We start from the raw sequence: 25,318 nt of genomic DNA, 5'->3' as shown, positions 1-25,318 counted from the left end.
ACGTCTAGACGCCTGCCATTGCGTCAGCAGTCGCTATACTTCCTACGGTAAATAAAGGCATCGAGCGCGCGAGGCGCGTTTTTGTACGTCGTCCGTACTTCCGTGGCGCACGGCGTCCAGATGCTGACGCCGATGTCAACCGAAAACCGTACACTATTAATACTATAACTATTGAGTATAGAATTCAGAGGAGAGACCAGGGAGTTGGCAAACGGGTCAGTCGGAGCCTAGCACAAAAAACTAAGCGCGTTTTTTTGTGGGTTCTAAATTTCGCATCAATCATTTAGTGGTTAATTTCTCAGCAAAACACTGATCAATATACGCAAAAATCATATTGAAAGATAGAACTTATAATACCTAGTGTTATTGAATAAAATTAAAGATCGGACACAACACGACATGGTTAGTTGTTTCAAAGGTGAAGAGCAAGGCAAGGAGGCCGAGATACTGGACAGCAGAGCCCGAAGGGAAACATAAGGTGTATAGTTAAAAAAACAAACAGACGGACCGCAAGCAGGGTATTGAACTAAAGACCCTAGGATGCCAAAGGGAGCGCACCACGTAATGCCGAGATGCTGCAGAGCCGCTATTATAGGTACGACCCAAATATACATTGTTATTACTAGTGGCTCTGTTAGCTGTAGACCTCGCGTTAAGCTTAGAAAATGTAAGTGAAAAATACTTAATTCGTTGAGTCGTTATACGAGTGAACCCACAATGGCCTTAAGCGCCATATAGATAGGCCTTTTAAGTCCTTTATGCCAATTTCCGCATTTTGAAAAATTTCCTAAAACAGGATCGACAAAAAAAAATATTTAATCATAGAATCTCGTCACAAAATTTCACGAGAATCTGTCAAGAATTGCGACCTGGCCTTAAAACGAAGACCTTCATAAAAATTATGGCGGACTAAAAGGTCAGATTGCGAGCCATGAAAAGCTTAAAAGTCGCGCTTTCTAGAAGACCCGAAGTATTCCTGAATTTCCAGCAAGTAGCGCCTTCGTTTTAATTTAAGCGAACGCCAAAGGTCGAGTAGCAGGAGAGCCGAGATCACATTGGTTCCAAGTTCCAAGCCAATTCCTTGCATGGACGCTCTTTATGCGGAGCTCGGCCTTTGGTGTCACTTTAACGTGGTCATTGTTCCAATCCCAAACACAGATTTTTCCCACCTCGACCTTTGGCTTTGCGCGGAAGAGCGCCGCAATTGGACGATCCGGGACTTTAGCACTATGCAGAGCTCGTCTTGGCCATAGGTTTTTGTCCCAGCTCAGCTCCACTGAAGCTCGCCCGAAGTCTCTTAGGTCCGCAGAAAGGTCTAACGTAACTGAGGCGAGTAGTAATTAGTAATTACCTACATACGAAATACGGGGACGGCAAACAACGAACGAGACTAAGGAAAAACATGGTGACAAAAAATAAAAACATTAAGAGAGAACTGAACAAGTTACAGACTTTTACCAAAAAAGATAACGGCAAAATAACGTGTAAAGAACGAAGTGACGAATACAGAATGAAACGAATGAGACGAGAAGAACAATGACGATACCCTAGTTTTAGTCCTATAACTTAGCTACCTTCTACTAGAAAATCATCGCGCATCGTCTTTACCAACCGCCTGAGATAAATGGTTAATCTTTAAATAACAATTTTCTAGATACATATCAGATGCACATTTAGAAGTAAAAAAAAACGAAAGTTGATACCTTTATAAGTTTGGATTTAGCCCGAATAAGTGTATGTATATACATCTGGCATAAGTCACTTTTGATGTGTTCTATGATAGAAGTGAACGTAGTGAGTTGGCGTCTCCAATGATCCAGTTCTGCCAAAGGACCAATGTTGGACGGTTCTCTTCTAAGCTGCTGACTTTGTACTAACACCTTAAAGTTACACCCAAATACATGTTAATTCGATAGGCGATCTCAATACCACCATTTTTAGAGTTCCGTACAAAACTGTTCACAGAACACTTATTGGATCACTTCGGTAATCGGTCTTTTTTTTTCATTTCATTTTTTTTTTAATTCCTTTTCATTTATTTTATTCACAAGCAATATTTACATCGCATTGGAAATTATACATTAAAATGGGCTAATACAAAAAAATACACAATAACATACAAGGAATAAATGTTAATTTGCTCAATTGTAACAAAAAAATTTTTACTAATAAAAAACAATATAATATAATACCTACCTATCTTATGTGTTTAGAGCCGCAATATTTCCCAAATATTGATGGAAAAGGTACTAAGAATTGTACCTAGGTACGTCATATAAGTTAGAAGATTCTAGCAGCTTTGACTTACCATAGTAATCTGTTTCATCCACTGTTTCACGAAAGTACAAATTTCTTCCAAGACGTAAGTTTTCGTAATAGCCACTTTCATTTTCTCTTCATCGGACAGATGTTCCTCATATAATACCTCATTCACCTTAAATCTCGTGCAGCAATCCAAGTCGATTTTTGTCTCTGGTCAAATTGAGTTAGTTTTCAAGTTTATGACAAAAAATAAATGTAAAACAGGTATTAATATCAGTCATTATGCATTAGGTGCAAAAACCACTCAAGTGAGCCAGAGCTTATTTTCACGTATTACTTAATCTAGAATTATTGTATATTTACCTGAAGGTAACTTTAATGTATTTTAATACTTACTTGCTAAATAATCAAAGAACAAGTTCATTTTAGACAAGTACGTTTTTATTATATCGTCGCTCTTAGGATTTGGGGGGTTGATATCACCCCACGCCTTACACGCCTTTAGAGCGGGCACATACGCGCTTGTCAACATCTTGTATACTCCGGACACTACGTTTTCTTTCTCTTGGTCCATGTCAATGAAGACCAAGTAATAATCCTGTAACCCACCACCTTTGCTATTAGAGAACGAATTATTTAAATATACCTCATTCGGCCATGTTCCGGCATATTTCAAGATTATATTGGTAGAGTCTGTGCGGAAAGAGAAAAGTCGCGGAATGTCCCAATACATTCCACGACTCTTCTCTTTCCGAACAGATTCTACTATAGGGACAAGGATGTGTTGCAATGTGTTTGGCAACTTTGGCTGTCGCCATCTATTTAATGAGAACTGTATAGTCAGCAGTAGAGAAATTTGAGTAAACATCTGTCACAAATGCAAATATCCAAAACCTCGGCAACAGACCAGCGTCGCCGCCGCCGCCGCCCCGAGTTGGCTCACCGTCAACTAGGCGCCAACCTAGTTTCCCGTTGTATTGTGTTTCCTATAAAGATTAATAAAGAATACCTACAGAGCGGGACGGGTTGAGACGGTGCCGTGCCGATCTGGTGCAGAATTTTTAGGTGTGCTATGAAGGTTAGGTTAGGTGTACATGAAGACGAGACTATTTACTATCTCTAATCGTCTCCATTCAACAGAGTAGCAGTGGTAAGTAATGGCACAATCACACTCACACTGGGTGTTTCGCCGCTTGCAAACACGCCATTACAAACTATTGACGCAACAATATCATGAAATATGCTTTGAGGCACTTACGTCGGCAACATTTTTAGTGTCAATAACTTTGTTTTTAATCCTATACATAGCGACACATCGTCCGCAAGTGCCAATAGACGAAGCGTCTGAAATATAAGTTCGCTCCATCCTGCCTTTTTGGTTAGGCACAAATCGGCCGGATTCTGAAATAATAAGTACCTATATGATTTTAGTGCAGACGTTCCTAGTCTTTCAGTGATAAAAAAAACCACTCGACAAAATGTTTTTTTTTTCAAGTACCATCAAAAGTTTAGAAGTAGGTATGGCGAAAGAAGTAAAGTTATATTATACGCGTGGTCAGAAAGTGTTTGAGCACATACCTATTAAATATTAAAATATTGACTGCCTAGTTACTATTTACTTAAGTAGTTTTAACTATTTTAAAAATGTTCGGTTTGTTCCTCATAATATTTGTATAAGAAACGTTCAAGATATTATGTCAAAAATTACCCATTTTGACTGGTGGTAACAAGGCATCGCAGAGAACTATACAGTTGCGGCCACCTTCAGCGACTGCACTGTCCAACAAATCAATATGAATATCCGCATCGTAAACACCTTCCTGAAATAAAAACTTTTCACTTGAGCAGCCGCACCGCACAGTACCTTATTAGCTTTTCAGACTTAGATATGTTACGTTTTTTTGTACAATTCGTCGTTTGACCCCTAGTTCCGGAGAAAGAATTTTCTAAAGTACCTACGTTTTTGGTGTTCAATAACATATCGGTATTCGAAGCGGAGCTTATCTCTAAAATCAGACACCCTGAAAAAAGGTACGCGGTCAAGGAATGGGATTAATGTACCATTTTTTAAGGGGTGGGGCAGAAGTAGTAGGGGAGGCTGGGTATATATATATGGTAACAGGGGGGAACACCCAATAATTCCGAAATATGTTTTTCCGAATTTCATAAGCACGATTTTCATAATCCCGATTTTTATAAGTCCGAAATATCAAAATTACGATTATTAAAAACACGATGGAAGAAAATCACGAATGTGCTATTTCCGAAAATTTAAAATCCGATTGTCGTTTTACAGCGCGAAAGCTTAAAGTTCCGATTTAACACTTTTCCGAAAAAATGTTTTTTCGAATTCTTAAATTCCGAAAAACCGTTGTCCGATCGGAAATAAGATAATTCGGAATTAAGAAATTCGGTCTTTTGTAAGGTCGGAAATATGAAATTCGATATATTCAAATGAAGACACGTTTCGTTTGCGTAATTCGGTATTCAGAAATTCGGTCTTTTGTAAAGTCGAAAAAATGAAATTCGTGATATTCAAATGAAGACTCACGTTTTATTCGCAATCACGTTAAATTCGGCATTCTTAAATTCGGCATAAAATATTTTTGGCATAAAAATTCGGCATAAATAAATTCGGATTCGGAGATTCGACCTCCAAGAAAACGAACTGTTGCCAGATAAGTGGGTTAGGTTAGGTTATAACTGCGACCCCCCGCGGGTTGCTCACCTTGTCGTGGTGGAGGGGCTTAGTAACCGTGGCTTGGTCACCCACGGTGAAGCGAAGAGGCAACCAGGGCCGGCCTGTTTGAGGCGCGGGCTGGCCCGAGGAGGACGCTCCAAGTGGGCTGGTTAAGCCCGCTTGTGATGCGCCGAAGGTGGACCGTCGAGGAAGAGGAGTGTCGGTATTGCGGTAAGCCTTTCTCCCTATCCTCGGCGGCCGAGGTGGGATCGCAGGGGAAGAGGAGTGATGGTATTTCGATGCGCCACTCTCCCTATCCCCTGCGAACTTGGCGGGGCCGTTCCGCTGTAGCGGCGTTGGTAGGGCTGCATAGGAAGAGGAGTGTCGGTGTTACGATGTGCCGTTCTCCCTGTCCTCTGCAGCCGAGTTGTGGTTTTGCGGCAGAACCATAGACCTGATCTGTCGCCGGGCGCCGGGGAAATTCCTGGCGCCCGTGGCTTCCTTGTGGCGGGCTCGGGGGGGTCCGCTACAATACAGAATGGAAGCCGAGGAGGAAGGCGCGTCTTACCATCTGGCGCGCCTAGCGTGAAGGGCCTTCGGGTATTCGCGAAGGAGCCGCGCTCGTGGGCGGCTGCCGCCGCCGGTGGGGTCGCGGATGACAAGCGCAAGCGTTCCTGTAACCCCTCCAATAGGGCGGCGAGGCGGCAAATGGGGGGTTTTTAGTGGGTACACCGTGGGCCTCATTAGCCTAGACGGGAGTCCCACATAACCACTCGGGGCACCCCCCGCACCCGGATGGTATGCGTAATGCATTTTTCCCTCCTAACAAAAAAAAATAGGTTATAACTGCGACCCCCAAAAAAACTAACTGTTGCCAGAAAAGTGGATTAGGTTAGCTTAGAACTGCGACCCTCAAGAAAACGAACTTTAACAATATATTCGGAATATCGTTATTCGGAAATTTAAAATTTGGGATATTTAAAATAGGAATAACGTCAATTCGGAATTATAAAATTCAGAATAATGACAATTCGTAATTTGTCATTTCAAAAATCGTAAATGTAAAATTCGGCGTTTATTCATTGTCGGAATTTTTATAATCGGAATTATGTGGTTCGGAATTTAAAATATCGGAATAATGGCAATTCGGAATTCGTGATTCCAAAAACCGTAAGTAATTGTCAAATTCGGTGTTTGTCACCATCGGAATTATGTGGTTCGGAATTGACAAAATTCAGTTTTTGGCTTTTCGGAAATATAAATCTTCGTGATTTTCATCATTCGTAATTACGACAGTCGGAATGTTGATAAGTCGAGCATTTAAAAATCGGAATAATAAAATTCGGTATTCTGAAATTCGGCATAACGTTTTTCGGAATTATGTAGTGTACCCGGTAACAGGGTACGGTTGAAACAGCTCGAATATTTTCGAAACTATCTACAAGAGAGTGAGGGTTAGGGAAAAGAGGAACGGTGCCTAGGTGATATTTGAGCGTTCTAAATTAAACAAATGCCCCCAAACACGAATACTAGCGTCACCAATTGGTATTCTTGCGTATGCACATCATTTTTATCAGTAATATCGGTCATAATCGGTGGCCGAAATCGACGAGCCATATTGGCGTTTGCGTCCGCACTACCTGATTTGATCATACAATTTAATCAGATTGGCGAAAAATTGCTCCCGTCTGGACTGGCCATAACTTCGTTCGGAAATCACAAATAACTAGACACGATCTCTGTGCATGCGCGCTCAATTCGCGGAGTAATTTTTAAATTACCTAAATTAATATTTCACTTTGTTATTACATTAATTGTGCCTAAAAATTCTTAGCTTCTTGTCAGGAATCAGGGTGGGGCAACTGCCCCACTTGCCCCACCGTGGCTACGCCCAATTTCGCACCTTGTCACAGTGACAATAATGTGAGATACCTAGCGGCTTTCATATTGTTATCATAACAATATACTTAATGGTAAGTATACGAGTTAATTTTCGTAACTGTACAGAGCGTGACGTCATCCAAGGTCTAAAATATGACAAGGTCCTAAGAGTTTCACCTGAGCGCAAATTCCATTAGAAGTAGGAACTTTTATAGGTCTCAGATTTCCTGATGATAAGTTCTGTTCGTCTAAAAGAAACTGAGTACCTGTCTGTGAGAAGTATTTGTCCTTGTAGTAAGAAATAATTGTAACAGATACCTATACATACCTAATACCTCTTAAAATTAGATATGGGCGTCCATTTTTACTTCAAGTAATTCTTTACTAATATACATATAATAAAAAAAACTAACCAGTACATATTCTGCCTTTCTATTCAAATTTGCGCCTGCCATCTCGAGTAAAAACCTGTGCTGAGTCTTCAGACCTCCCACGCGATTGTTACGCGCCTCCTTTGCCTTAGCCTACAAAAGTAAAAGTCATTCAGAACTGTATCTAAATTAACTAGACAAATAAAACAAAGTAGTCTAATCAGAAAGTTTATTTACTTGCTTCTCTTTATAAGACTCTTGGCCTAGTGCCAAAGCGCTCATAGAAACTTTACTTTTCTTCTGGATGTCTTTCAGCCGTGACCCGACGTCAAGTATAGCCTCAAGCGCGGTTCGGTCCACCTCTACCCGTTCCTGAGTGGCCTGTGATTGCGGAAACATAGAAGCTTTGCGGTGGGCAATATGTGTTAGACTGTCAATTTTCTCCGCAGTTTTCTCAAGGTCTTCCGCTCTTTGTTTGTCATCACTGGTTTCCGGGCCTTCGGCAGGCGGAGCTTCCGCACCACCAGCCTCGTCTGCCATGGCTTTAAGAAAATCAATTCAATTAAATAATACAAAATGCACAAACAGCCTCTCTGTTATAATTGATTGACGTAAGTGTCAAACATTCACATAAAAACTGTAGTTCGAAATTGAGAACAATTTCAAATTTAAATATCGAATCGTTTTCTACCATAGACATTTTCTTGTTTGTACATGCTGTTCCGTTTCCTATAACGATATCAATAGACGGGCGTACCGGACCGATTTTAGTCTAGTCTGCATATGTTTTTCTTGGTGGTCTGATGTGTTGTAGTAGTTCTTTTTGGTATTTAAGCGTGGTCAGCGAATTCCTTTACCCATAAAGTAGGGTAAATATTAAAAGTTAAGTTAAGGGACTGAGAGAGAAGTAACTTCTTTTCTATTTTTATAATTCATGTCAAAATTATTTTTGTATTTATCTTAAACTGATATATATATTTTATTTATCTTAATCTAATGGCCGTGGCAATTTTTGCTCGACCTTACTTATTTTACTCTTTTTATTATTAAATAACCAAATTATATATCTAAAATGTTCGTGCCACAATGCCACGTACAAGGATATATTCATTATTTTAATGTGTCACTTATTAGACAATTTTAGTCAGTGGTTTTAATACACTAATGTATTGTATTAATTATTTTAGTAATAAAAGAGGAAGTTCAACTAGGGAACAAATCACATTATACTATTTAATATGTATGTTTTTATTTGTGTTTTTAAGTAGTCACACATCCTATATTATATAAATTATATTTTGGTCACTTTTTCTTTGGTACGTGACATCTAGTTCAGTTTATAAAGGGGCCCACTGACTATCAGTCCGCCGGACGATATCGGCCTGTCAGTTGTTCGGAACTGTCAAATTTTTGTTCTAACTCACAGGCCGATATCGTCCGGCGGACTGATAGTCAGTGGGCCCCTTAAAAGAGGAAGTTTTTATATTTCCCGCGGAAGATCTTTTTAATGGATTTTGTGCTGCCATCTGTTTCTTGTGCGTGATTTCTTTACCTCGTTTGACGGTGAATATAAATATAAAATCTTTAAAATCGAACAATTCGCATTAATTATATTACCTCTACTACTAGGTATGTAATATTTTTACGGTATAAAAATTTTCTTATCTAACGACGGTTCATGTAATGTAGAATTAAAAGTCTGTGGCAGTAAATGTGGTACAAGCAGCCACAAGTAGGGCAGATGAGATATTATGAACGTCTTGGTACACGTTTAGTGAACATTCAACATAGCGTCTGGCTAGACAGTGTTAACGAAAGTGGTCAATCTAGTCACAATATTGAATTGCTGTGAAATCATTATTTATATAAGTTAATCATATGTAGTGAAAATGTCTGATAAACATTTATCTGTGATATTTACGATATTCCTTTGTTTTTATGTTAACCAGTGTGAGTCGTTTTTTCACCTTGTTTATCTAACTGTTTGAGGTTGTGTGGAGTTGATGAAAAAGTGCCAAATATGTACAAGTTTCCCTGCGGTTTTGTCTAAAGAGTTTAAACCTTTTTCCAAGGTAACAATTGATAAATTTTCCGCCAAAGCGATGGCAATTGACGTACACCTACTTCCAGTACTTCCATTCAATAAAATTAGGGTGTCCATGACGTTATTAATTACAAGCTTTTTATTAACTTACAATGTACCCATGCATGTATGTATGTACGGGTCAAATCTTGCAAGTTAAATATGACCAACTTCCCGACTTCCAATGAAGCTAAAAATTTGTAAGTCGGGTGACAATGCAATATTATGGTACCATCCATCGAGCTGATCTGATGATGGAGACAGAAGGTGTATATAAGAACTCTGTGATAAAACAAAGCAACCTAATTGTGTTTGGAGTTTTTAGAAATGTCTCTATTAGTATTAGTTACCTGTGGAAAGAAAAGTACAGTCAGCGATAAGAGCTTGTACCAAAAATGATTTTTTTTGCCAAAAACTTATTATTAACTTGCAATGTACCTATATTTGTACGGGTCAAATCTTGCAAGTTATTTGACCCACTTCCCGGTTTCCAATGAAGCTGAAAATTTGCATACATTTATTATGTAAATCGGGTGACAAATCAATATTATGATACCAGCGAGCTGATCTGATGATGGAAAGAGGAAGTGGCCATAAGAACTCTGTGATAAAACAACTGTTGTCTTGATGAGTATATTAGTTGCCTGTGGAAAGAAAAGTACAGTCAGCGATAAAAGCTTGTACCAAAAATTCTTTTTTTGCCATAAACTTATTTTAACAATATCATTTACTGTAATTAATTAGACAGTGAAGTAAATTGCATGAGATATCAGGTATTAAATTATATTTAGGTTGGTATTAATATTTTTCAACCTGATCACCTATTCAATTTCACCGTGTATATTTTAAGCAATAAGGTAATAGTTATTTGTTATACAAGGGTGCAAAGTTGTATTTTACCCGCGAGTGTAGAATTGAAACACGATGAGCAAGCGAAAGGATTCTATAGGTGAACCACGAGCGAAGCGAGTGGTTCTAAAATAGAATCCTGAGCGTAGCGAGTGTTTCAACACACGAGAAGTAAAATACATTTGCGCCCGTGTGTAACACAAAACTTTTCACCTCACTATAGCGAGGAAAGTGCAACATCCACAGGCGTTAGATCATCGTCATCACTGGAATCACTCATTTCCTTACGATATTATAACAGACAACTCTGGAAGTTGTGTATTTTTACGCGAGTCAGTAAGAAAAGGCTTTAAGTAAAAAAATTGTTGACAATGTTGACATTTCTGATGTATGAAATGTCAACGATGCGTTTTGAAATTGCATCGACTCAACTTGTGCGTTCAGAATTATATTTAACATCATTATAAAAAAACAAACGTTTCTTATGGAATTTTAAGGTTTATGACTTAAAATCATTAAATAAAGCTAAATTTGGCATTTTTTATTAGATTCTCAAACCATTTATTTAATGATAATTAATATCGAACGAACCATTATCATGAGCGTTTTACGTTTTGTTATCTGTCAAGCTACTTAAACACGCTCCACCCAAGGTCAAATTACTTTCCCCACTAGTGGATAAAACGCGTTTTTCCCCGCTTGTATTGAAGGATAAACGACAACTTTCCGAGCTAGCGAGGGAAAAAATAGATTGCCTTAACACAGTCAGGGTAGTCAGGGTATAATAATGTCACCTAACACGCTTCTTAGATATTTTTTTTTAATAAGAATCAGATAAAAAAATTACATGTTGATTTATATTTCCAGGTCTGGAGATTGATAAGTCACGTCGATACAATCAAAACTCGGATTTTCTGCTTCATGAAGCTACAGGGTCATTACAGTATCAAGGGCAGACACAGACAAACTCAGGCAAAAGAGATTATGTAGCCCCTTCATTTTCATCACTATCACCATCCAGTACTTCACAGCAAACTACAGCTAAAACTGCAACATCGCCCAAAAGAGACTTTATTAATCCCACTGGAAAGAGAGATTACGTAACGCCATCTACATTTTCAACACAATCACTCGGCACTTCGCAAAAAACCACAGCAAACCCATCAAACACACCCCATAGAAGAGACTTCGTTAACCCAAAATTCACAACTCCAAAGCCTTTAGATAATACTCAACATCATCAAAAACGACCTGGACAAGTGCATGATCTAGTAAACTTTTTTGATAGTAAAAGCAGTAACAGAGTTGTAACACCAAAGCCACCATCTTACAGTTCCATCTTGCAAGGAACAACTAAACAAGGCTCCACTGTATCGGCCTGGGGAAGTACGAAAGTAAATCAGCCTGTCACACAATCTCCGCCGAAACTGCCTCCAGGACAAACGACCAAAAGTTACAGTTCTATTTTGTCAGGGTCTAATACACAAAGTACTGTAAAGCCCTCAACGAAACCTTCATCTTCAACATCAGGAGTGACCTCTCCAACGTCAAGACCGGTGGCTCCACAATTGCCAAGTGCAATTGTAAACAACAATAAAAATAACAACCAAGCCAGTAGTTCCAATGGTCCAAGTGATGCCGAACTTCAATCATTAAGTGAAGAGCTTTTGAGGAAGGATACTAATAATGCGGCAAAGTATGTAACTATTAATTATCAAGAAAAAACAACATCCCAATCAAAAGAAGATAAGGCGTCACTACCGTAAGTATCATTATGTAGTTATTCTATTTTTATGTATTTTCAATTCTATTTATAAATAATTGCTGTTGCATTATTTTTATGTATTTTCAATTCTATTTATAAATAATTGCTGTTGCATTAGTTTTATGATGCTAATGGTAATCGATTTAACTTAAATTCAAACTAAATTTAACTTTTTATAGAAGTCCTCTGTGTCACTACTCTTATCTTTCCATTGCGTAATTAATTTGATATGTACATACCAGGGACCGGCCCGCTATCCCTTATCGGGGTTTTATAAGGGTATTGCATAAGGCTTAACTCACCATAGCCTTTGCCAGACGAAACCCTTTGTTTTGGTTTTAAAAACCCTTATATAAAGCTACCACATTTGAGTAATCGGTAGCCCAAATACCCTTACAAAACCCTTATCATCCGCTCACCAACACCTTGCATATTGCTTATAAGGGTTAGCCTTATAAAGGGCTTCCCTTTTAGCATATAAGCGTGCTAATTTAAGTCATCTACCTTGTTCATAAAGCACACATTACTTCGAATTCGAGCGATCGTCGGCGGCGACGGCGGCGTTCTTTGACTAGGCACGTATTTTCTTTCCTTTTCATACACTACCGTAGATATATACTAATCCTGCCTCTTTCACGCAAAGGGAAACCTTTATAAAAAGCGCTTAAAGATAAGGGTAACCCTTATTAAGAGCTAGCCTTATTTTTGGTTAGCTTTTCGGTAAGGGTTAGTCAAAGGTAAGGGTATAAATGGGCTTGCAGTTCAAAAGGGAAAGTCTTTCAATGTGTTAGCCGTGTTTAAGTGTCGCCCATTGAAAGGGTTTTATCGCGGAAAGGGTTGTCCGGTCCCTGGTACATACTCCATCATCTCATTTGATATGTGTATTTGTAGCTTGTCCGTCATTATTCGAATCATTCGGATGATAAATGACTTGTTTACAATTAGAGTTTTGAATGATTCACGGTTAGTTTCACTAGACTTATATTGACCGGGATATAGACCGTGATTACCTTTTGTATTATTTGTGAGCTCCCGATATTTCGACGCAGTCACCCGTGAACATGATGCATGTAACTGCGTCGAAATATCGGGAGCTCACAAATAATACAAAAGGTAATCACGGTCTATATCCCGGTCAATATAAGTCTTGTTTACAATTTTTCCACAGATTACTAACAGTTTCACAAGCAGCCTGGAATATTCCGACAATTCAAAAATTTGTACCTCTATTAGATAATTACGAAAAGGACACTCTTGTTAATGAATATGTTACTCCGCAGGTTAGTTAAAATGTTGCTTAAATTAAACTGACTTAATTTATAAAGTACCTAATATCCAATATATAAAATATTTTAATTAACAAAAATATGAATTTGTCGCCAGTCACCAAATTACGAATTAACTATTTTAAGCACTAATCGTTGTTCTTGTTGCTGTCGACTTTTCTTTGTAATCTACTGACCGAGAAATGGATTCATGAAAACAAAGAAGTGAAAACAAGATAAATATTTACAGTATTTATATAGCTACTTTTATAAGTACTTATATGTTAATATTAATAATTATTATTATACCAAAGGAATTCATAAAAAAGTAGTTCAAGATGTAAGTAGTTTCCTTTCAGGAAAGAAACGAAGAAAATGCTTTTATGGACGCTATCATGTCTACTACCGTCATACGTCACATGATGAACTTCTTGAAGGAAAAAGGTGAGCTTTTTTTATGGTTATGGTCCTATTTAGATTCTTTACGACCTTTATGATGTCAATTTCATTTAAAGTATTGACACAATAAAGTTGTAGCTAAGTTAATAATGTGAATCTTATTGTTTTTTAATTAAGTATAAGGTACCTACATATAACAGATCCACTTTAACATGCAATCTTCAAACTTGATGTGAAAAATGTCTATAATCATGTTGCTGTTGATGTTGTTGTGTCAACAATCATGTAACGGATGGTACAAAAGTTTACAAAACTCATTACAGTTTTTAAGTGAATCTATATTTTTTAATCGTTTTATTTTTATCCGTATTATGAATTTTTTTTATTCATCTAATATGAAGATTAACAATACTCAATTTGACATTTAAGGATATGTTACACCGGATCCAAGACAGCAGCGTGATTTTCTAAAGCAGTTGTGGTTTGGATTGTATTCAAGAGGTAAAGGAAAAATAAGCAGTTCAGGATTTGAACATATTTTTGTTTCTGAATTAAAGAACGGAGAAGTTTTGGGTAAGTACAATCATAATATGAAAACGCTTATCAAAAGTGATAAAACATATATAAACTTAATTTATTTAAGAAACACGTGTTATACACGAGTAGATACATATTTAGGCTCATTTAGACTTAATACGTACCTATAAAAGACGTTGTACCTACGAGTTTACATGTGCCTACACTATATAGAAAACACAAAGAATTGTGTTCCACAAGATTTCACACGAAAATGATTATGGTAAATAAGTATTTTTCAATTGTTCAATGTTTTCTTTTCCACTACGTCTCACAGAATATAAACAAAAAACAGTTCATACTCAAAGGAAAGCAAAAGCTAACAGTTCTGACAATGATTAACCCAAAAAAAAACTGATATGTAAGAAACAGGAGTCCGAGTTTTATTTGACAATGATCTGGGGCCCATTTCTCGAACGGTATTAGACTAATATTATCAGTACATGGACTGTCAAGTCGTATGGGTTACCATGGCAACGCACTAATAATATTAATTTATTATATATTTGTACAGGACTGCATAACTGGATTTATTTTGCTAAAGAAGAGGCAGCAAACAGGGTTAACTATTTGGGATACCTTAAATACTTGCCCATTGGTGACGTGAGTAAAATAAATATATATAGGTATTTAACCAGTAAATCCAGACATCGGTGAATGGATGGATGTATAATTGCCGGATGCCATATTTTCTTTCCTCGCATGACATTTCTTTCCTCGCTGTTATTTTTTTAACTAAATTATATTCAGAATTTACAATAACATATATAACCCTTTGAATTTATTAAGCAGTAAGCAGCCAACCACCCAAAATAGTAATGGACTATTTTATACACTATGAGTACTACACTATTTATTTATATTTACAGAAAGGAGCTGTAATTAAACTCCACTTTAACCAGAATGGTGCTGACAAACCTGTTGATGCCATGTTCGTTGGAACATCGCCGGAACTGGAAATAGCACTGTATACTATTTGTTTTGTTACCCGTGCTGATAATGACTGCAGGCTGAAGCTGGCCAATAAAGATGTTCAAATAATTTCTCACACATTCCGCTATCGTAGTAAAAATTTAATTGGTAGTGCTTATCCCCAAATCTAAGGGCAAATGTTATAATATAAAGTATTGTTGCTTAGGGATTATTTTGGCTAATTAATATAATCATAGTATACTGGAACCACTTTTATATGAGATTTTTGTTTAACGTCATATTGTAATTTTGTTTTTTATTAAATATTTTAGTGGCTATTAATGTTATCAAATTTTGTACAATTCATTTCATCCCCTTTGTTTAGTTCAGTACGTACCTACTCGTTTCGTAATAACCCTATTAGATTTATCTATGAAAGTATGTCTATATATATCTACCATAAGAAGTACGAGTTCAACACTGTTTTGTTATAAAAACATGAGATTAATTAATTTAAAAATTAAAATCGTAGTTTTATTATCGGTAGGTATGTCACGTGACGGCAAACGCCGCCCGCCATTTTTCCTCATGAGTGACGTCACTATAGCAAATCCAAGTTTTGACGTTTCTTTGTTACTACGTCACAAAGTCACACGAATGGCGGCTCTGCCTGTTTTAACATAATATGGATTATTTGTATCCGAAATGAATGCTTTCATTTCATTTCATTTTCATTTGGCGCGAACATGTATCGATTGAATTTTAAACAATTTTTCTTTGCATATAGGGACGTTATTTTCATGTTATAAAAATACCAGTTGCAGCTATACGAACATTTTATAAATATACTTGAAAAAAAATATGAAATTGCCTGTTGTGTGTGTAGTGTAGGTTGTATGCTTTAAGAATTTGAATTGACTGTCCGTGGCTGTGACTGAGTGCCGCCGGCATAAAGGAAGAATAGCATAAAGAAAGCAATGCAACACACAAACACATATAAATATGAAAACCGAATTTCTTGCATTTTTCTACTCTTTAATTTGTTTGCCTGTTATCAAGTAGACAAGGACTATAATAACGTTAGACCAAGGTAAGTTGGCAGCGATTTTGATAGCACAGATTGTGCAAGTGTTATTTTAATCGTCAAACGTCCATGAAATTATCATATTATAACGTTTAAAATAACACATGCATCATGGAGTATAGAAGTACTCCATGACATGCACACGCACTACTATGATGCGGGCTGTACACACTCGTCGAGAGCCTCTCGCCAAGAGTCTCTTCACCACTCCGATCCAATCGGAGAACGCCGAGACGAGACGAGTTAGAGCGAGACAAGGAGGAGCATGTACACATTCGTTCTCTGCCTGTCTCGGGGTGTATCGACGAGTGTGTACAGCCGGCATGAAATAGTGATAGAGAGACAATAGCGTTCCAAACGATTGTCATTTTAGCAAGGCCCCCAGTTAAGTAGCTTTTGACTTTCAAAACAACAATAAAAACCTGTACAGTTCATATGGTGCTACTTTACCGCACTAGTGCGATAATTAGCACAATACGTAAATATGTTGAATATTTAAAGGGTCATATGTACTGTAAAAACGTTGTAAAATACACGTGCGAAAAGGTAATTCGCAACTCGTGACGATTTACAACACTCCCTTCGGTCGTGTTTTAATTTATCGCCGCTCGTTGCGAGTTTCCTACTTTTCGTACTGGTATCGTAATGTACTATTAAAGTACAGGCAGAATTAAAAAGAAATGGATCGGGTAGAAAATTGGGACTTTTTACTTTGTATATGGTATCCCTAAGGAAAGCTGTAAAATGTCAATGTCAATACTACTCTCAATAGCGTCAATGTCAAAATTACTCTGTCTGTTGTACAAACAAAGTTTTAGGCGCGGGGATCTCGTTTTCGTTTTAACTGTTATTCGAAAATAAAATGCGTCGTAATTGGAGGGGGCGCTACAGAAATAATTGGTACCGTCCTCGCAATCAGGGCAGCTCAAATAATGCTGATAATCGAAGTTTGAACAATTCTTGTAATACAACTCGACCAAGCACTTCGGCCGTGTCTAGAGCACCGGCTAATCAGTTGCCGATTATTGTACCTATATATGCTGGAAATAATGTGTGGAGTCTATACTTCCCTTCACGAGGCAAGTTTTAGCAATTAAATACTCTAATTACGAACTTCTTTCTCCTTGCAAGACATTTTGTGGTTTCAGTATTTTTATATTCATAGTTTGTTTTAGATCAATCTGACCCAGAAATCAATGACCACATCAAATGCTTCAAAGTGTTCATAGAAGAGAATAGGAATATGTTTGATTTGGAGAAAATTGACCAAACTCGGAGCATCCCTCTAGATATTCAAAGTTTACTGAATGATAAACAATTTGTCAGCGGGTGGTCAACATTTAATTCCGATCTATCTGAGAAGCCTGATGTTACTTTGCCTCTACTGGAATACTGTCTACATGAGGTATATAAGTTCACATTTTTTATTTTATTTTTTACTAAGTGAAAACCTGGCGCCTAATTCACAAACTTGACAATTGACACGTGACACTGACACTCTCCTGTACATTTCTGGAGCGGTTTGTAACAACAGTATACACGGTGTTTTTGTAGTCTGTTAATTTCATGGGTGCATTCCTGGGCTTAAGTTAAGTAACTTTGAAAGTCAAATTTTGGAGATAATTGGTGATTTATTTTTATCTGATAAGGCCCCTACGAGCGTGTACACTTACCTTAGGGCCTGTTTACATATTGATTATTGTTTAGTATGAGTTTATACATTTGCTAATAAATGCAAGCATCTATTCGAAATGTGATTGACATGTCATAGTTTTGAATTGTTTGGATGTTTGGTGGATTCAAATAAATTGTCTGTGTTACAACAACGCTATTAATTACTTTTAACGAAAAAAGTAAGCAATTAAAAATTTACAATGCCATTCACTTTCCTTTAATGTACTTGATGCTACTGGGATAAATGCTAAAACAGAGAGTGGAGGAGTAAAAACCTGATTACAATTTCTATTTTATCTATTATAGGGAGATAGGTATAACCAGTGCCGGATTAAGCAAGCGCGGGGTTTGTAGCAAATTTTAACATGCGGCCCATGGGTTGTTTTAATTTTGTCGGACAAAGTGAAGAAAGTAAAACTTAGGTTTATTACGGCCGCAATGCCTAGGTGCGCGGGGCCCCCAAACGCGCGGGGCTCGTGGCATTTGCTACTTTTGCCATGTGACTAATCCGCCACTGGGTAAAAATCCAAAGATAAAATCAATCTACACTTAAGTACATATTATATTTTTTATTGGCTAACAAAAAAACCTGTTTTTATTTTACTATTTTATTCAATTTTCAGGCACTCAAGTGTGAAACAAAGATAAAAGTAAGAATTCTAAACCACCAGCCTGTTGTACCTATTGCCAATTTGAAGGTCAACTACTTTGGTAAATATAACACTCATTTAAATAAAACTGAGACATATAAAAGCTTTATTAAGATACTTCATTGAAAAGTGTATTTGCCAAATAGCTATAATATGGAAATAGTGGCAATTGCATACTATTCCACATTTACGAAAACTATTATTTTCAAACTGTGTTTTAAAGAACTTTGAGACCCTATTTTGGTATATCTGCTAAAGAATTAGTCTAAAGGCAATATTAAGATTTCACACTACAATAGATATCACTCATAGTATGTTCATTCCAAGCTATATAATAAAGATATCAAAATAATTCCACCTCAAAAGAAAAAAAAATCGAGTCAAGCATACACACACACAGCTCAGAAACATACGCACCAAACCACACACACAGAAAACCGCCTAACCCAGCCTAAGCTCTAAGGGCTCTGAGATTTACATCAAACAATTTTATAAAATGCCATAATTATATTTTGTTTAAGGCAAGCTGGTCACCATTAAAGGCACAGTCATAAGGGTTGGCAGCGTTGGATTGACATGTACTAGTATGGCATTTGAATGCTCCAGTTGTCATGCTGTGCATGCCACAGGGAGTATTCACAGGTGAGACATTTAAACAGCACTATTTCCAAAACTTTAAACATCTATTCTCCTTCGAAATTTATTAATTTCAACAGGGATTTATCAATTTAGGTATTCAGGATGCATTCATTAAACATTATTCTTGGTGATTTAGACCACTGATTTATCTCACTATTTTGGAAAGAAAAGTTTTATATTGATGGATTGAAATAACATTAATATTATGAATTTCAGTGCCCAGTTTTTGCCAGAGTTGCAGAAGTGGTACAAAATTTGAACCACTGCAGTCATCACCTTTCACCGTTACTACGGATTGGCAGGTGGCAAAAATTCAGGAAATACAGTCACAGGTAATCTTTGTATTATAATATCCAATGTAATTAATTATATATCTCTATATTAAAATGTGAGTTCAGTGATGAAGTGCAGTAGGTATGCATCTTGCACTGTTTCTATACTGGACATTATTTTTATCCGCCAAGTTTAACAGTTCTGTAATAAATTTATTCGTGTGCTTTGTGCACCAACAATCAGCCCTAAACATGTATAAGTAGTCTACAATGATTTATCAGATTTAGATTCTATATCAAAGCCGCAAGGTACAAAGTATAAACAATCTTTATATTTTCCAGATTGCTTCGGGAACCATTCCAAGAAGTGTGGAAATAGAACTGAAAGGAGACCTTGTTAGTACTGCGTGTCCTGGCGATGTGCTTTCAGTAACTGGGATAGTGCAAGTATATAATTTAATTCTTATTAATTAATGCGCTATAATTTGAAATAATTGAGTTAGTCACTCGCAATGGACTCAGACAGAGCCAAAACCATTCAAAGGGCAATGGAGCGAGCTATGGTCGAAGTTTTTCTGCAAAATCATCTTATGTGTAAATAAAGAGACCTGCAAGCGAACTAAGTTTGTTGACATAGCTATGCGGTGAAGTGAATGGACAGAAATCTTCTTAACTGGCAATCGCGTACCGGATGAAGCGTTAGAAGGCCCCAACATGGTGGACAAACCATCTGATCATGCTTGTGAGAAATCGTTGGTAGTGAGCGGATGTTGTGGATATATTCTTCAGAACCTTTCAAGATAGTGCCTCATATTATGATAAGACTGGATAGATGAAGGATAAATAATATACATTCGAGATATGTACTTAATACTTATACATTTTTCACCCTATTACAAAGGAGTAAGGTGCAAAAGTGTAATTTTTTTTTTTTACTGTATCTACATATTACGAGTATTTAGGCATACTGCAGCAACCTACAATATCATACAAATTTTATCTTTCTCTCTTTACAGGTTCGAGGTGAAAGCAAAGGTGGCGAAGAGAAGAGAGCTGCTCGGCTCCTGCAACTTTACATAGAAGCAGTATCCATACACAGCCAAAGGAACCTTAGCAATCCGACACTCTCTTTTACTTTGAAAGACTATTATGCTATTCAGGTAACTTAGTTAACTGATTGTTCTTCTCTTATGGCTCATTTAGACGGTGCGAAGATTCGCATGTAACTTTCATTAGGTACATGGCGGTATTTGATATCGGGCGGCTAAATTTGATGTAAGTTGTAAGTTAAATACCTCAATAGTCCGTAATGTAATTATAATCGCATGCGAGTTCTCACGCCGCCCAAATAATGAATTAAATGCAGGGGCGTAGCTAGAGGAAATGGCGCCCGGGGCAGGCACCAAATTTTCGCCCCCCCCCCCCCCCCCCCCAAACGTTCGACGCGGCGGGAACAATCAATGTTTTTGAAAATAATTTTATATTTTTCGCCCGTCTTGGCGCCCCCCCTTGGACGGCGCCCGGAGCACGTGCCCCCCCCCAGCCCCGCCCTAGTTACGCCACTGATTAAATGAGCCCTAATTCTGCCCCAATATTATTATTAGTTATACGTGGTGGTGGTGGGGCAGAATTCACAATCACGTTTGTAAGTGTTGATATTTAGGTAGGTGCACTCTATTAGAACAACAGCTTGGTATTGCTCTTAATCGGAAGCTTGAACTAAATTATCCATTTTCATTATTTTTATCTGCTTCAGGAAATCCACGCATCAGAAGACGTATTCCGTCTGCTAGTCCACTCTCTATGCCCTGCCATATTCGGTCACGAGGCGGTGAAGGCGGGCCTCGTCCTCGGGCTCATGGGGGGCACGGAGCTGGAGGACGGGCCGAGGTCCAACCCCCACGTGTTGGTGGTCGGGGACCCTGGCTTGGGGAAGTCGCAATTACTACAAGCAGCTGCTCATGCTGCCCCAAGAGGTGAAATGAAATGAACCTTAAGCGAGGTTTAGACTAGCAAGAACTTGCATGCAATTTAAGTTACATTGCCGACTACTAAAGTAAACTGTATTCAAAAGTTTGATCAGATACCGCAATGTAACGAAAATTGCATGCAAGTTCTTGCTATAAGATTTTTGTTATAAGGCTCTATTCGGTTTATTAGTTTACACGGTGTTACCCTGGCTTGGAGATATTCCAGAAGAGGAGCAAAAACGTAGAATTAATCTTATGGGCTTAGTTGGCTACAGGGACATCTATCTACCGCAAGTAGTATAGGTAATTTCTTGATTTGATGGTTTACGCGAGTTCGCGTTTTCTCTCTGCGCAACTTAGCACAGCAAGGTTGGTCAGTCTGCGTGTCCAGCTTATTAGCTGGCATTAATATGCATATATATATATCCACATTTAAAATGCTTCTATTATCTAGTCAAAGTCAAATATTTTATTGTTTAAAGAACCCTTAGATTTATTGAATTGACTTATAGTTGAATTAGTTTTTTAAACAATAATATATTGTAATATATTGAATCTAATATGTATTGTTCAACTCAGGTGTCTACGTATGTGGTGCTTCTACCTCCGCGAGCGGTTTGACCGTGGCCTTAGGACGGGAAGCGGGAGGCGACTTCGCTTTGGAAGCTGGGGCTTTGGTGCTAGCGGATAAAGGAGTTTGCTGTGTCGATGAACTGGATAAGGTATGTTTTGAAAATTGCATTACTATGGTGTCTACGTGTGCGGTTCTTCGGCCTCTGCGGGCAGTTTGACCGTGGCCTTAGGACACGAAGCGGGAGGCGACTTCCCGTTAGAAGCCGGTGCTTTGATGTTAGCGAATAAAATAATTTGCTGAGAAGAGACACTATACCGACAGGTCGTGCGTAGATACGTACGTAGTGCATGAAGGTTCATTTTTAACTGTGATCGTGCGTGTCGTTGTCACTAGGGTTACGCGTTAAAGGGTTAAAGAAAAGCACAGTAAGCATAATTAGTTACATTATTTCGAAGAGTTATCTCTGAAAAAGATTGCATTTAATTACAGATGACGGCACACCACAGCAGTCTTTTAGAAGCCATGGAGCAAAGACGCGTCAGCGTGGCCAAGGGAGGCGTCGTGTGCAGCCTGGCCGCGCGCGCCACCGTCCTCGCCGCCGCCAACCCCAACGGCGGCAGCTACAACAAGTACGTTGTTTGCAGTTATATGGTTTTTTATTCAAAACTGGACTTTGAAGACGCGCTTCGACCTTACCCAGGGCTGACTCGCAGGAGAGAAAAACGATGTAGCCGGTACTTGAATGTGATAAAAACAAACCTGTGGGCCGCAGGCCTGATGATGAGCTACGAAGGCCTGCAAAGGTTGAAGTCCTGAAGGTCCACAGCACAGCAGTCTTTTAGAAGCCACGGGGCAAAGGCGCATCGACAAGGGCGGCGTCGTGTGCAGCCTGGCCGCGCGCGCCACCGTACTCGCCGCCGCCAACCCCAACTGCAGCAGCTACAAGAAGGACGTTGTTTGCAGCTATATGGTTTTTTGTGCAAAACCCTTTTGAAGACCCGCTTTCACCTTGGTGAGGGCTGAGCTACAGGAGGGCAGAACTCGGACGTAGCATGTAGTTGAGTGTTTTAAAGGCGAACCAGAGGTCCGCAGGACGGACGGTGGGTACGACCTGCGAATACCGAAGCTCTGAATCTGAATCGTCTCCGCGCAACGTGCTTCTGTGAGAAGGCCTATCTATAAGGCACGAGGGTAAGGTTTAAAGTTTCGCAAAAGCCTAATGCCAAGTAGAAGTGAGGTTATAGTATGTCAAAAACAGCGACCCGAAAGCCCAATGGTGAAGTATCCCCCTACGAAGGCCGAACTACCGACTTCGCTAGTGCGCTCCCTAGCGGATACAGGAGGGCCGAGATCGGACACTGAGTTTGAGGCGCACAAGACGTTCGTACATCGACTGCGACCCTTATATATTTTCCATTGCTTTAATCCAAATCGTCCCATGCCTCGGTTTCTTTAGGATATATTAGTATACCCGTGATAACAATGAACACTATGACAGAAACGTAACTTGACCTAAATTTTTTATATAATAATACGAGTAACATGGTTTACAGGGCCAAGACAGTTGCTGAAAATTTGAAGCTGAATTCTGCTCTGTTGTCAAGATTTGATCTCGTGTTTATACTGCTGGATCAGCCTGATGAGGTGAGTTTCACTTATCAATCAACATCAACATCTATTAGATATATGCATAGAGTAACTTATACTAGATCGGTACTGTCATAGTAAATTTTGTAACCCCAGTAAATTCACTGCCATCTGTCGACACACTTTAAAACTGAAAATGAAGATTTATAAAAATACGATAAAATGTATTTAAATATGGATAAATGTTTTTTTTTTATTTGCATTAATTATTTTTATGATTTTGACTGATAACCGTTAAAATTGTTAAATAACAAACGAAACTGTCAACACCATCTATACGACAGTAGGCCAAAGCTAGTAGCGCCCTCTGAACGAGAATCAAATTTTCTTGATTTTCGAGACACGTTTTTTCCTTAGACTTGGTATATGCAATGCAAGTCGTTCTAAAAAAAATACAGTGTAGATGCACTGAACGAATAGGTGGTTCTATCGCGGGAAATGTTTATTTAATTAATGTTTTTCTATGCCTTTCTCAGTATAAAAATGTTTTTTTTATTTTAGAAAATTGACGCCATGCTGTCAGAACACGTATTAGCAATGCATTCTGGGCATAAACGACAAAATTCCGCGAAGACTGTTCTAAACACGACCATCAATACTAGTCAAAGTGACAATGATGCCTCTCTAAGGTACCTAATTATAACTTATTTCATACTTGAATACCTATCTAGACTAGAACACGTTCGATATGCATTACAAATGTCGAGCCCGTGGTATGATTAATATTAAATTCATAAGTTCTAAGAAACTAATTGGTACGAGCCGGGATTCGAACTCATGACCTCCGTTTTGGAAGCCGTACGTAATAGCCTTTCTATAGGTGGGCAAATTTTGACAAGGAAATTAAACAGGAATATGCTTTAATATAGGTAAATCCTCGTTTAATAACCGGCTCTTCTTATCAAAAAATTTAATAAGTTCATTTTCCACATTAACACTTACTTAATGTGACTAATATTCCAATTTTCCGGCTAACAACTGATTCCACATCATTAATTTCAGTTAATTGCTAATTTCTTCAATTTCACACAATAGGTACCTACTTAGTGTTAATTTGAAAACATTATTTTTAATAGTAACTTCCATAAAACCAATTCGATTCACAGCATGAAGCGTGACATGACATAGCGTTAATTTGTTAATTTTTTTCTAATTATAAATTTGTATAACTTACTTTTTAGCAAGCGGTTACGTCTAAGGCCCGGCGAAGTAATAGACACGCTGCCGCCCGTCCTGCTTCGCAAGTACATCGCCTACGCGCGGAGATACGTCCATCCGAAGCTAAGCAATGATGCAGCAAACGTACTGCAGGAGTTCTATTTGGAGTTGCGTCATAATCACCAAGACGACGGCACGCCTATCACTACCCGGCAGCTTGAAGCCTGCATTAGGTTGACACAGGTACACATTTATTTTAAAAATCGGACAAGCGCGAGTCGGACTCTCCTACCGAGGGTTCCGTACTTTTTAGTATTTGTTATAGCGGCAACAGAAATACATCATCTGTGAAAATTTCAACTGTCTAGCTATCACGGTTCATGAGATACAGCCTGGTGACAGACAGACAGACGGACAGTGGAGTCTTAGTAATAGGATCCCATTTTTACCCTTTGGGTACGGAACCCTAATAAATAGAGCTTAGCTCGACTATTTGCATTTTTTTTCGTAACTATGCTAAATGACAAGATGATTTTAGTATCCAGCACAAAAACTGAAAATCAGATACTTCAATGGGATCAACATCTGTGCCAATTAATGTTGTTCA

At 38.2% G+C, this 25,318-nt stretch overlaps 2 protein-coding genes across 2 annotated transcripts in view; one reads left to right on the top strand and one right to left on the bottom strand.

The window, feature by feature from the left end:
* The window catches only part of LOC134755741 (dynein axonemal heavy chain 8), a 75,157-nt gene extending 50,265 nt beyond the window's left edge, over positions 1 to 24,892 (bottom strand). The window contains exons 1-8 of the mRNA XM_063692289.1: positions 24,728 to 24,892; positions 7,432 to 7,736; positions 7,237 to 7,347; positions 3,971 to 4,082; positions 3,521 to 3,663; positions 2,659 to 2,860; positions 2,309 to 2,472; positions 1,704 to 1,880 (exon numbers count right to left, since the gene is read on the bottom strand). Of these exons, the coding sequence (XP_063548359.1) occupies positions 1,704 to 1,880; positions 2,309 to 2,472; positions 2,659 to 2,860; positions 3,521 to 3,663; positions 3,971 to 4,082; positions 7,237 to 7,347; positions 7,432 to 7,736; positions 24,728 to 24,803 (1,290 nt within the window). The 5' untranslated portion in view covers positions 24,804 to 24,892. The remainder of the gene's footprint in view (positions 1 to 1,703; positions 1,881 to 2,308; positions 2,473 to 2,658; positions 2,861 to 3,520; positions 3,664 to 3,970; positions 4,083 to 7,236; positions 7,348 to 7,431; positions 7,737 to 24,727) is intronic.
* Positions 8,946 to 15,312, top strand: LOC134755764 (endoribonuclease CG2145-like). Its single transcript, XM_063692352.1, has 7 exons — positions 8,946 to 9,144; positions 10,994 to 11,888; positions 13,060 to 13,171; positions 13,516 to 13,600; positions 13,985 to 14,128; positions 14,646 to 14,734; positions 15,001 to 15,312. The coding sequence occupies exons 1-7, from the start codon at positions 9,084 to 9,086 to the stop codon at positions 15,232 to 15,234; spliced, it is 1,620 nt and encodes a 539-aa protein (XP_063548422.1). The 5' UTR covers positions 8,946 to 9,083; the 3' UTR covers positions 15,235 to 15,312.
* Positions 24,893 to 25,318: the final 426 nt, after the last annotated feature.

This window comes from Cydia strobilella, chromosome 3, assembly GCF_947568885.1.
Source record: "Cydia strobilella chromosome 3, ilCydStro3.1, whole genome shotgun sequence".
Classification (NCBI taxonomy): Eukaryota; Metazoa; Arthropoda; class Insecta; order Lepidoptera; family Tortricidae; genus Cydia; species Cydia strobilella.
The sequence above is the reverse complement of the archived record's forward strand: the minus strand, read 5'-3'. Positions and strand labels throughout refer to the sequence as shown.